Below are 11,274 nucleotides of genomic sequence, written 5' to 3'. Positions count from 1 at the left end.
TCACCCCAGTGGGCAGTGTGGGCACAGGGGCAGCAGCCCCTGATGGGGGCCATCTTTCCCCCTCACAGCTGCCCACGTCCTTTTCCAACAGGTGAGCTCTGCCCAGCCCCGCTATCTCCCCATTCTGAGGCTGCTCCCTTGGGGGCTGGGACTGCTCCCGGAGCTGTACGGCAGGGCTCCTAAACCAGCCCCAACCTGGAGCCATCTCGTGTGCCACCTCTGGCCACAGCCATCTCTTTTCTTTAATTGATTGTAGAAAGCAATTTACAAAATACAAACTTCTGCTTGTGCCAAGCCCTGCATGTCCAGGCAAAGCCTAATTTCACAGTAAAATTTCAAGTGCAATGCATGGCTTTTCCCAGTACCAGTCCATGCCCAAGCCAAGAGCTTTTCAGTCTGCATAGGCTGTGCTGAGCAGCCCAGAAATGGCTTTGCACTGGCCTGCAGAGCACGCAGCTTGCTGGGCTGGCTGTCACAATAGCCATGGCAGCTCTGCCAGCACTCACTTCCGGGCTGGTGCTGCCTGGGTTGGCATGGCTGTGTGGGACCACCATGGCTGCAGCCCAGTCTGCAAAGAGCCAAAAGCCCCAGCTCTTCATGCAGCCAGCTGGATGATGCAGGGATCCTGCGTAGTCCGTGTGGCCATCAGGGAGGTGTCTCAGCAGGGCTGGCCAGAGCTGCAATAATGAGGGCTCAGATGAGAGATGGTGCTCCCGGCTCTATCTCCTTTCATGTCAAAGTCATAATTTCATGGTCAGGGTCTCGGAGGTTTGTACACACAGATGCATTAATTCTGCATTTAGTGATACAGGAATAATTGGTGTCACATCAATTAGATCAGTTCTTGGATACTGCAGTGATAAGTGCTGTGCAAAGGCCTCTGGGCTGCAGGATGTGAGGAATTCCAGCAGCGAGTGAGCCTGGCGGGGCTGGCAGCAGCAGGCAGAGTGAGGCTGGCAGTGATGTTGGGTACTCAGAGAGTGGTGGAGTGTCCAGCACTTTTGGCCTTTGCAGGACAACAGTGAGGCCTGGGGCTCTCACGGTGGTCAGTGCCTGAGGCTGCTGTGCTGGGGGCTGCTGCACAGCCTGTGGGTGCAGGCCTCTGCTTGGGGAGGGGCTGGAAACTTGGCAAACCTCTGAGCCTAATGTCCCAGTCCCATCAAGGTGATCCTCTGTGTCAAGCCACTTGCTGGGCCCCTTGTTCAGCATCATCAGCTGTATCCCTCATCCCTGTGGCATGGCTTTGCACGCACAGTGGATTTCCTGGCTCGCTGCTGCCCGCCCCACCAGCTAATGGGATGAGGCTCAGGTGGGTCTGGGGCAGTGTGGAGACTCCCTGTGCTCACACTCCCACAGTACAGATCGGTGCCATCAGTCCCATCCCTGCTGCAAACTGTAGGCAGAGGTAATTTGCAGATGACAAATATCCCTGACAGTAAATATTTTTCCCACCCTCATCTTTCTACAAGCAGATAAGGTGGCAGCACTGTAGCAATACAGTTGCTGGAGGGAGACAAACTCTTTGGCAGACTTAAAAGTCTATTGTGTCCCCGCAATTATTTATAGATAAAGAGAAGAAAGCCAATAAGCAGAGAATGGAGCTGCACAACTGCATTTGTTATGACGATGATGATGTTATCTCTCCCTCACACCCACACACGCACATCTCCAGTGCATGGAAACTCGCTGCTGGCAACGAGTTTCAAATCCCTAACCAGGACAAGGCAGGACAGACTGGAAGTTTTACCCTCTCCTCACTGACTTGTGCCCAGCCTCTTTTCCCCCAGTGAATCCACCACACAACTCCAGTGGCTTCTCTGGAATAGCACCTGCAGGGCCCCAGGGTGCCTCTCTTTCTGGCTGCAGGATGTGGAGACCAGGTGGTCTTTGTCCCTGTAAACCAGCCCCTGGTGTGCTGGATCCCTTGTGGTGACAGGGGTCCAGGGTTGCCTGCAGGGAGTATGGGTCCTCACCACCTCGTCCTCACCCAGGGTGTGGGTGCTCCCCACTGATGGCAGGGTGCAGGCAGACTCTGTCAGCTTTCCCTGTTCCGCATGGCCAGGACCTCCTCTCCCATCCCACACCACTACCGAGAACAGAAATGTGAGTGTTTGGAGGGATCTGGGATTAAAAGACGTGGCAGGCAAGAGTGATGGAGGTCACTGCAAATGAGTGCATTTCGGCAACCAGTGGAGCAGAGACACCTTGAGTGAGAAACATTGACTGCAGCGTGGGAAGAGGCTGGGAAGCACCATGTTCTCCCTGTTCAGTGAGCACTGCAGGAGCCAGTGGAGGAGATCAGGGCCCTGGCAGGGCTGGACCCACAGAAGGGAAGAACAAGGAAGCTGAGGGCTCAAGACCTGGAGTGCTACTGCACCAGGCATTGGGGTCCCTAGGTGACCTGTCACATGTGTGACATTGGGGCCCTTGACCAGCCCACGTCTCCCCATGTTCCAGGGTGCTGCATGGCATTGCTTGGCTCCTCCTGGGGCAGAAGTCCTGCACCTTCCCAGCGCATGCACAGCCACTGCTCCTCCCCAGCACTGGGGGTGAAGGAGGGGTGTGGGCTCCTGCCAAGTGCTCGGCCCTGTCTCAATGCGACCTCCACCCTGGGAAAGCCCCAGGGTGAGCTCTCCAGCTGGTGAGATATTGCCCAAGACAGCGACTGGGAACCCTTAACTGGAGAGTGGGATGATTTTTCACTGCTTCCTCATAAGAAGAGGACAGGAGTAAGTGACTAGTACAGTCCGTTCACTCGGTAAAGATTTATACAATCACTTCATCCGGTAATTGGTATTCTGGGGAGAGAGAGCGAGCTGCAGCTCCAGCATCCGCCTCTATTTGTTTTATCTCTGTCTTTCTCTCTTTCTCTCCCCTTTTCAGAATGAGTAATTCTGTCCCTCACAATCCCATTTAAACAGAGCATTTGCAGAGTGAATAATTAGTTACATTCAATTAGGCCTCACACACTCTCCCTTCTCACTTTGGGGGACAGACGCGCTAATGAGATGGTACATGTGTGACACACGGGAGCAGGCACTGCACATGCTGTGTGCCAGCAGGGAAGGGTCAGCCTTGGGGGAAGTGGGGACACGGCCCCAGAGAGATCAGCCTGCCATCTTGGGGAGACAGTCCTTTGGAAACCATCTGGGGCTAAAGGCTTAATGTTTGGGGCCAAAGGCTTAATGTTTGGGGCCAAAGACTTTGCATCTGTGGCCCACATAACACCAGCCTTCTCCTCCAGCTGGAGTGGGATCACATCTGTCCCCAGAACTGGGTGTTCTCTGGGCTGGTGCCAAGGGAATGCTGCCCAGCCTGGGACCATCCCACCAGCACTGCTGGGAGCACCAAGCCCTGAGAGGAGGGAAAGCTGCTGCCATGTTTTTATCTCCCTTATTAAACCTAACATTAGGTTTTAAGAGGAGCATTAAATAATGTGCCACTGCCTGTACAGGCAAAGTTGCTCCATGCTCCAGCTGCTCCTGCTCTGGGATTTATAGCCTTTCTCATGCCATGCTGCCTGTGTTCAGGTAGTGGTGGGTCACAGGCTGAGGCTGCTCCCAGTACCTGAAGTCTGCAGTGAGCTCAGTGCCACTGCAGCCCCACACCAGTGCTTTGGAGCGAGTGGTGACTCCACTGCTACACCCCAGCACCCCGCAGCGCTGCCCTGCAGTGGGATGGACCCCACCTGTGCGTTTTACTGCCAGAGCAGAGGCCCAGAGGCGCGGGGCATGGAGCTACGTGCTGCAGGCAGCCCTGCCCACATCTTCCATCTCCTCTGGCGTGGGACACGGGGAGGGCACGGCTGTGCTGGGGGCAGCTCCTGCTGTGGGGGTCAGTGAGGGCAGCCACAGGGGACGCGCATGCACGGGAACGGGCCCAGCGAGGGTGTGCTGGGGAGGGCTTGGGGCCACGGTGCGGGTCAGCACAGCTGGTAGCGGCCCTTCCCTCCCTCCTCCGATGGGAGCCTCTGCCTTGGGAGCACCCGCCCATTCCCAAAGCATCCTTCCCGGAACATCAGAGCTGGGAGCGCCGGTCCCGGGGGCACCGGGGGCTCGGGGCTGCTCACGCACAGGGGCCAGATAATCAATCACGTTTAATCACAGGGTTTCGCCAGCGTGGGTGGAGGGTGAAGGAGCGCGGCCGCTCCCGCACGTACGGGTGGGTGTGTGGGGGAACCGCGGGAGGGGGCCCCGCGCTGGGCAACAACCCCTTGGGCAGGGCCCCCCGTGCCCACCCGGAGCCTACGCGGGACGGGACGGGGCGGGGGCGGGGGCGGGCGGTGCCGGTCCCGCCCCGCGCAGCCCGCGCCGGTCCCGCAGCACCATCTCCCGGCCGCCGCACGCCGGTGTCTGCGCTCCGGCCCCGCCGCCGCCATCCCCGGCCCCTGCCCCACAGCAGAGCCGTGGGCCCGCCGGTCCTGCCTTTGCTCGTCCCACGGAGCCCGGCAGCGCTGGGCGGCATGGGGGGCCGGGGCCGGGACGGGGTGCCCTATCCGGGTGCAAGCACCGGGCCCTGCTCCAGCACAGGCAGCGCTTCCACAGCGCCTCAGACAGGTGACTGAGCTCTGCCGTGGTGGTCTCACACCAGCAGCCCTCCCTTTCCCACCCCTGGCTTCTCCAGCACTCAGGGAGACTGGGCTCTGTGCTGGAGTCTTCCTGTCAGCAGTGACACTGCTGTGGCCAGGGGATGCACCAAGTTCTGCCAGGGCTCAGCAGGCGAGCAGCCACTGAGCAGCTGGGCTCCATTGCAGCACCTGGGCAGGAAGCAGGATGGGGTTCTGTTGCATGTCCCCATGCGGGCAGCCAAGCCTTGCTCCACCAGAGCAGCCCTGTGCAGGTGACCAGACCAGGAGTTGTGGTGGTATTCCCATGGGGTGGTTGTGCCATGGTCCACTGCAGCATCACGTCATTTGCAGGCAGGCCAGATGCCAGATTTCCTCCCCAGCTGGAGAGGGGACAGAGGAGATGGTGCTGTCCTCAGTCTGTGCTCCTGTTGGAGGCAGTGCCCTGTGCCTTCACAGCATCTCCTGCTCTGAGATGCGGCTCTCCTTGCCATCTTCCTGGGCCACAGGCTGGCACCTGAGTAGGGTCTCCTGCACAGGCAAGACATTCTCATCCTGCTCCATGGGCTGCGGGGTATCTGGGTTCTCTCCGGGCTCCCCAGCCTCTATCTGCACAGGGGCAGGGGTCAGGGGCAAGCAGCTACATCCCCCTGCTCAGCACCCATGTCTTTCCACAGGTTCCTGCTACACTCCTGTGTAGGCCAGAGTACGGGTCCCTCCCAAATGCTCAGCACTTGCCAGCAGCACCCTTGGGTTGCCCCAGCCCTTGTCCTGCCCCAACCAGGCAGCCTAGTTCAGCCCCCACCCCTCCTGCATTGCAAAGCCACAGCCCCTGCTCTGCTGCTGGCACATCCCCAGCTGTGCCCTGGAGGGATCCCAACCCACCCAACCCACTGCTGGAGGGGGCTCTCGTAGACTCACCTCGTTTGGCACCCGTCGCCTGGAATCTGGATGGAAAGAGGGACAGAGAAGGCAATGTTCAGGGGCAAGTGCTCCTGCCCTGCAGGGAGCTTCCTGGGGTCAGAACCAGGGCTGGTGCTGCTGCACAGGTCCTGCAGCTCACATTATGCCTGCTGCTGCTGACAGGTTGGGGCTAACAGTGGGAGCTAGAATGGACTCGTGGGGCACCAGCACTCTCCCCCAAGAGCTGACCCAGCTTGGGCTTGCAGCAGTGCCAACACACCTGCTCCCAAAGACAGAGCAGGACTCAGTGAACCCTTTCCTGGTGATGTCCCCAGAGGGGCTTCCCCACTCCCAGCAGAGCTGCTGCTGTCCTCCCTGGCTCAGCCCCTCAGGCCTTTACGGCCCCTCTGGCCAAGGTTCTCCCTCCCTCAGCCAAGTCAGCACTTCCTGCGCTTTAGCCCCTCACCTGTGTGGACCAGGCAGTAGATGCAGACACCCAGGAGGCACGTGAAGACTGCAGCCGTGATGGGGATCAGCACTGACAGTGAGGAGCGCCTGTTCGACTCTGTGGGAGAAGATGGGGTCAGTGAGGCACCCACGGGACACCCAGCACAACACAGAGTGCTCTGTTCCAGCCCCACAGGGATCCCTCATAGAGACGGAGGGACACGAAGGCATCACACGGGCCACGCACTCAGACCTTCCTCTCCCAAAGACACCACGGACCAGGCCAGCTTTTCTGAGTGCTGCAGGAGCTGGAGCCCTGGGGGGTCTCTGCTTTGCACCGGATCAGCCCTGGGCACCAGGCACTTACCGCAGATCACATCCGAGGAGTTCGTCCCTTTCACCTTCACCACCAGCCCCTTTTCCTCACAACTGCAGGGAAGAACAAGACCATGTAACCACAACAGTAACCCGAGTTCAGGGAATAGTTGGGGCTGGGCAGGCACCCAAGCTGCCCCAAAACACATCCTGCTCTGAGCCCGCTGAGCTCCAGCAGGGTGAGCAGGGGGACCCCCACTGACACAGAATGATGCAGACAGCAGGAACACAGCAGGGTACCAACCCAGGAGCTTGGCCTGAAGTTGCTGAAACTGCTGAGGATGGGAACAAGTTTAGGGACAAGGCACAGGAGGGAGCAGACCTGCCCAGTCAGGGAAGCCCCCAGGGCTTGAGCACTATAGCTATGACAGAAAAGCTCAGATAGGCTACAAGTGGCTCTGTGGGGAAGTAATTTCTGGGCACGGATAAAAGCAAAGTGAAATCCAATGGCTGGCAGCTGAAGCAAGACTAATTCAGCTTGGAAATAAGGCTCATGTTTCTACCAGGAACTGCAATTAACCCTCAAGCAGCTTTCTAAAGACAGGGATGACCTGCCAGTTCATGGCATCCTCAAAGCAAAACTCCCCATGGAGAGGGCTTATGCTTTGGCTGATGACTACAGCTACAGAGAGCACTGGGAGGGAGAACCTGAACAGGGCATGGGGCATCCCCATAGATCCTGATCCCTTGCTTCCAGCATGGATGACAACATGGACACCCCTGAAGGGACAAGCAGTCTGTGCTCAAACTGAGGGACAGACACAAGTGCCTGGATGTCTGCCTCGACCTCAGACAATGCTGCCCTGGACCTCACCATGCTCCTAGCCCTGTTTCTCTCACTCTGGCCCTATGCCAGCCAGATGCTGTATCCCTCAGAGGCCAGCCTGGCTGTCCAGTCCCCAAGGCCACCAAGGAAACTGGCAGCAGAGGATGTGCTCACTGGGGCTGGCGGAAGGACGCGTACTCAGACAATACCTTGTCCAGGGATAACACGGCTCGGTTTTAGAAGAGACGTTGGAGAAGGTGCCTTCTGCACAGGGTTCACAGGGGGATGACATCCGGTTCATGGCCTTGGCTGAAGAGGAGCAGAGGTGACAGGAAGGTCAGTAGAGGCTGTGGGGCGTGAGGGCCTGAGGGGGCAAGGGGCTGCAGAGGAAAGGTGTGCAGCACACCCTGTGGCAACAGCACGGCTCTCCCAAAGCCCTGCCAGGGGGCACCATGCCACGGGGAGCCCCCATGCCCTGAGGTTGGTGCTGACAGGGCATCAGTCCTGTTGAGTGGGAACACCTTGTCAGACTTACCTGCCACGAAGCCAGAGCCAAGCTGGCAAGGCTGGTTCTCCACACAGGTCTGGCAGCTGATGTCAGAGCAGTGCATGCCGGCCCGGCACTGGCACACCGTGTTGTGTGTTGCATTTCCTTGCATCTTCACAATGAGGCCAGCATCTGGGCAGAGGGAACATGGGCGAGCTGAGAACTGGGCAGGGAAGCCAGTCCCCCCCCCAGTCCCCACAGGTTGGGGTCAGCGGGCACAGGGAGCACTTACTGCCTTCACAGGTATCATGAGGAGCACAGTGCTTCTCCTTGGTCCAGCTCGGCTGATAGTGCCCGCTCCCACAGGGGGCACAGACAGAGTCTTCTGTTTTATTGCACTCAGAGACCAGCTTTTTCCCTGCAATAGAGGCTGGTGAGGAAGGGGCAAGGGGGCTTTCCCTCTCTCCAGACAGCACCTCTGCCAGCAGGACAGGGGAATGCTGGCAGCTGTAGATGCCAGGATTGCTGCAGCATTCTGCATGGTATCCAAGGCTGAAGGAGCCAGCTTGCCTGATGACTACAAACATTGCAAGGGAGGGAGGGCTGTGGGGCCACTCCAGCACTTCAGGGACTGGGAGATGACCTGACAGTGACAGCAGGAGGTGGCAAACACCATCACAATTTGCTACTGCCAGTGGCAGCACTCTCCCTGCAAAGCTGCCTTTGCCATGGGATCCTGCAGCTGCAAGAGCACAAACAGTCCCAAGAGAGCTGTGGCACATTTGGTGAGGTCCAGGGGGTGTCCTAGAGCACCCACAAGGTCCCAGTTGCTCTGAGATGACACAGGGAGGTGAAGCTGTCAGCATTGCTGTCAATGGGGTGGAGGAGCTCAGTCACACCGAGCAGAGCTTGCCCCGCTGTGGCCAGGCAGTAGGTCCTGGCACAGCCCAGCTATGAGGCCCCCAGGAAAGGGTTTCCATACCTGGCTGACACCGGTTGCAGCATCTGCCCTTGTACATATACTGCTTATCAAAGCATGTTAAGGCATCACCAGGCTCCCAGCACTGGAAGAAATAAGACCTGTCAATTCATATCCAATGGTCCCACACCACCACGCTTCCATAGACGCATGCTAGCCTGCACCCTGAGGTGAGGGCTTCCTCACACCACTATTCCCACACCTCCACTAACCACAGACCACAGCAGCCACCCACGCTGCCTGATGCCATCACTGCTGTCTTTGAAGTGGGGTGGCAGTGATTCTGGTAGAGTTGCTCCACATTTCCCCAGATTTCCTACCATAAGGTGATTGCACATCACCCTGTGCCCCTGCCAACAGTACTGCAGCCTCACACAGAGGGAGCAGCGTTCACCACGCTTTCACGCCCAGAGCACTGGCAGCCCCTTCCCAAGGCTGACACATCATCCCTGAGGGACAGGAAAGCCCCAGCCAAGCGCATTACCTATGCAAGCTTTGCCAGAGCCTGCCCTTGCTCCTCCTGGCAGGGGACTAGCTGCACAGGGAAGGGTAAAAAGGAGGCAGGGAATGAGCTCTCGGGCCAGACAGGATGCAGGAGGGCACCCGGAGCACCGTTCCTCTCACAGAGCCAGCCCCTCGCCGCCCACCCACAGTAGCCCGGCAGCTCCTGGCAGATCCGCCCGAGCCTGGCCATCCTGGGGAGGGGGACGGGGGCTCCGGCAGAGAGCGGGGAAGAAAGGCCCGGGCCGAGGGTGCTATGGACGAGCAGCCAGCACGGCCGGGCGCTGCCCAGTCCCGTGGGCACCTCGAGCAGCCCCGGCTCGGAGACAGCGCTGAGGCCGCGGGGCCGTCCCAGCCGTCACACCCGCCCCAATGGAACCGAAGAGAAGTGAAAGAGGCACTAGAACCGGCTGCCGACATCCGCCCGACTGAGGGTCCCGGCCGAGGGCCCCGGGGCTCGCCGCTGCCCGTCCCTGCCCGTGGGGACCCCCGGGCCAGCGCAGGGCGCGGCTGGGCTGCCGGGCCCGCGCCATCGGTGGAAAGCGAAAGCGCGTGGGTAGAAGACCTGGAGAGGATACCGGGCAGTCCAGATAGCTCCTCCGCCCTGGCGGGGTCCCGGGAGACCGGACCGAGGGACCCGACCGGGCATCGCTGCCGGGTCCCGTCAACGCCACCCGCGCACAGCCCCGGGGCTCCCCGGAGGGGGACGGCTGCGCCGAGGGGACGGGCCGGAGCGGCCGGACCGTGCTCCTTCCCGGAAAGCCCGGCGGCACACAGACACGGGGATGGAGGGATCCCCTCAGCCTCTGCCCCTGTCCCGCTCCCAATCCATGGCCCGATCCCGGCCCCACTCACGCCCAGCAGCGCCGCGCAGAGCAGTCCCAAAAGCCCCAGCCGGTTCATTTCTCTGCGCCCCGGCCGCCGCCGCCGCCCTCCTAAGAACGCCTCGGTCCGTTCCCGCCCAGGAAGGGGCGTCGGGCCGCCCGCCCCGGGGCTTCCCCGCCGGCCCCGGCTGGGGACAGCTCCCCGCCGGCCCCCCCGAGCCCCGCGCTGCCCGCCCGGCCTGCGGGCAGGCGCTGCCCCAGCCGGGACCCCGGAGAGCAGGGAGAGGGGTTGGCCGCGGTCCGCGGGGAGGGGAGCGCCCGTGCAGACCCCAGCAGGAGCTCCAGGTTTCACTTCTTCTTTCCGACAGCAGCTAAGAGAGGTTTTTTTCCGTGACCGTGTTTTTTTAGCCTTTAAGAGTCCCTGAGCTGTCGCCCTGGAGAGCCCCTCTGGCTGCAACCCTGGAGAGCCCCCACAGCCGCCACGAGCCCTGGCCTCTGCGGAGTGTCCCCGCAAACACGTCAGCCCTGAAGGGGGAAGGGGCAACAGTGCTGAGGCCTGGCTGTACCTCTGTCTCAGTTCCCCAGAGAGGTTCCCAGTAACCCCCAGGGAATTTCCAGGATCCCTGCCTGCTCCGGAGACGTTCCCTGGACTCCCCTTGGCATTGCGGTGGCTGGGCAGCGAACGGTGGTTCCTCAGCACCCCTCGGTACCCCGGTCACTTATGGCACTGCCGCCCCGTCCTCCGCGGCCACATTGTGCCCACACTGCCGCGATGCCTGAGAGGACACACGGCAGCAGCCGCCTCCCCGCTCATGGTCACGGTCACGGTCACGGCCACGGCCTCGGCCCCAGCCGGAGGCTGGTGGCCACAATCGGCCATCGCCAGGTCACAGCTGCTCGCGGAGAGAAGGGCAGCGTGCTCCCCGCGGGCAGCGAGAATTGGGAACCCAGTGCTCTGGATTCCCCAGCCCAATGTCACTTCCCAGAACTGACTCACTCGGGAGCACGAAGGGTCCCTGGGGAATCTCGAGGGCAGAGGGGGCGGCCGCTGCGGGAAGGGGATTTCTGGGCCCGGCCTGGGAAATCCCCGCGGCGCCGGGCACTGCCTGAGCAGGGTCTCCTGTGGCCACGGGCTGTGAGCGCCTCTTGCTCCCGGGAGGCAGCGGGGGCCCGGTCCTCCCGGTCGGCAGGAGCTGCTCAGGCGGGAGCCCCTACGAGAGCCCCCGGTCCCGCCACTCGGAGAGCGGGGCAGCGTATCGGGACAGCTGCTGCTCGGGGCGGCTCCGGGGCTGGCGGCGCAGCACGGGGACACCGCCCCTTGAACGGGGCAGGGGCACTCCGGTCCTGGCCCTGGCCCCGGGTCCGGTCTGATCCCGATGCCGGTACTGATCCAAACTCCGGTCCCCGTCAAGGTCTGATCCCAATCGC

At 61.0% G+C, this 11,274-nt stretch overlaps 1 protein-coding gene across 4 annotated transcripts; it reads right to left on the bottom strand.

The window, feature by feature from the left end:
• Positions 1 to 4,077: 4,077 nt before the first annotated feature.
• Positions 4,078 to 9,995, bottom strand: CD40 (CD40 molecule). Of its 4 annotated transcripts, none has more exons than XM_042049101.1 (9): positions 9,878 to 9,995; positions 8,525 to 8,606; positions 7,835 to 7,960; positions 7,591 to 7,734; positions 7,265 to 7,364; positions 6,282 to 6,343; positions 5,934 to 6,032; positions 5,486 to 5,511; positions 4,078 to 5,173 (listed from the first exon to the last, which is right to left on the bottom strand). In XM_042049101.1, exons 1-9 carry the CDS (start codon positions 9,923 to 9,925, stop codon positions 5,018 to 5,020), a joined length of 843 nt encoding a protein of 280 aa, XP_041905035.1. In that variant the 5' UTR covers positions 9,926 to 9,995; the 3' UTR covers positions 4,078 to 5,017. The 4 variants fall into 4 exon arrangements, with proteins under 4 accessions (XP_041905035.1, XP_041905044.1, XP_041905050.1 ...); XM_042049110.1 differs by lacking the exon at positions 9,878 to 9,995 and adding an exon at positions 9,588 to 9,738 and having other exon boundaries at positions 4,078 to 5,095; XM_042049116.1 differs by lacking the exon at positions 9,878 to 9,995 and adding an exon at positions 9,588 to 9,738 and having other exon boundaries at positions 4,078 to 4,947.
• Between the last annotated feature and the right edge of the window lie 1,279 nt (positions 9,996 to 11,274).

This window comes from Corvus kubaryi, unplaced genomic scaffold, assembly GCF_017639235.1.
Source record: "Corvus kubaryi isolate FWS band 111438036 unplaced genomic scaffold, C.kubaryi_AGA036_p1.0 134, whole genome shotgun sequence".
NCBI classification, from domain to species: domain Eukaryota; kingdom Metazoa; phylum Chordata; class Aves; order Passeriformes; family Corvidae; genus Corvus; species Corvus kubaryi.
This window is presented reverse-complemented; position numbering and strand designations above follow the sequence as displayed.

What these genes read in the sequence shown, in the direction of transcription:
- CD40 (XM_042049100.1), bottom strand. Translation starts at nt 9,671, where the DNA reads ATGCCCGGTCGGGTCCCTCGGTCCGGTCTCCCGGGACCCCGCCAGGGC. An exon ending in TCATGATACCTGTGAAGGCA is followed by an intron (nt 7,735 to 7,834) that starts GTAAGTGCTCCC and finishes CCCTCTGCCCAG; the next exon opens with ATGCTGGCCTCATTGTGAAG. An exon ending in TGGCTCTGGCTTCGTGGCAG is followed by an intron (nt 7,365 to 7,590) that starts GTAAGTCTGACA and finishes GCTCCTCTTCAG; the next exon opens with CCAAGGCCATGAACCGGATG.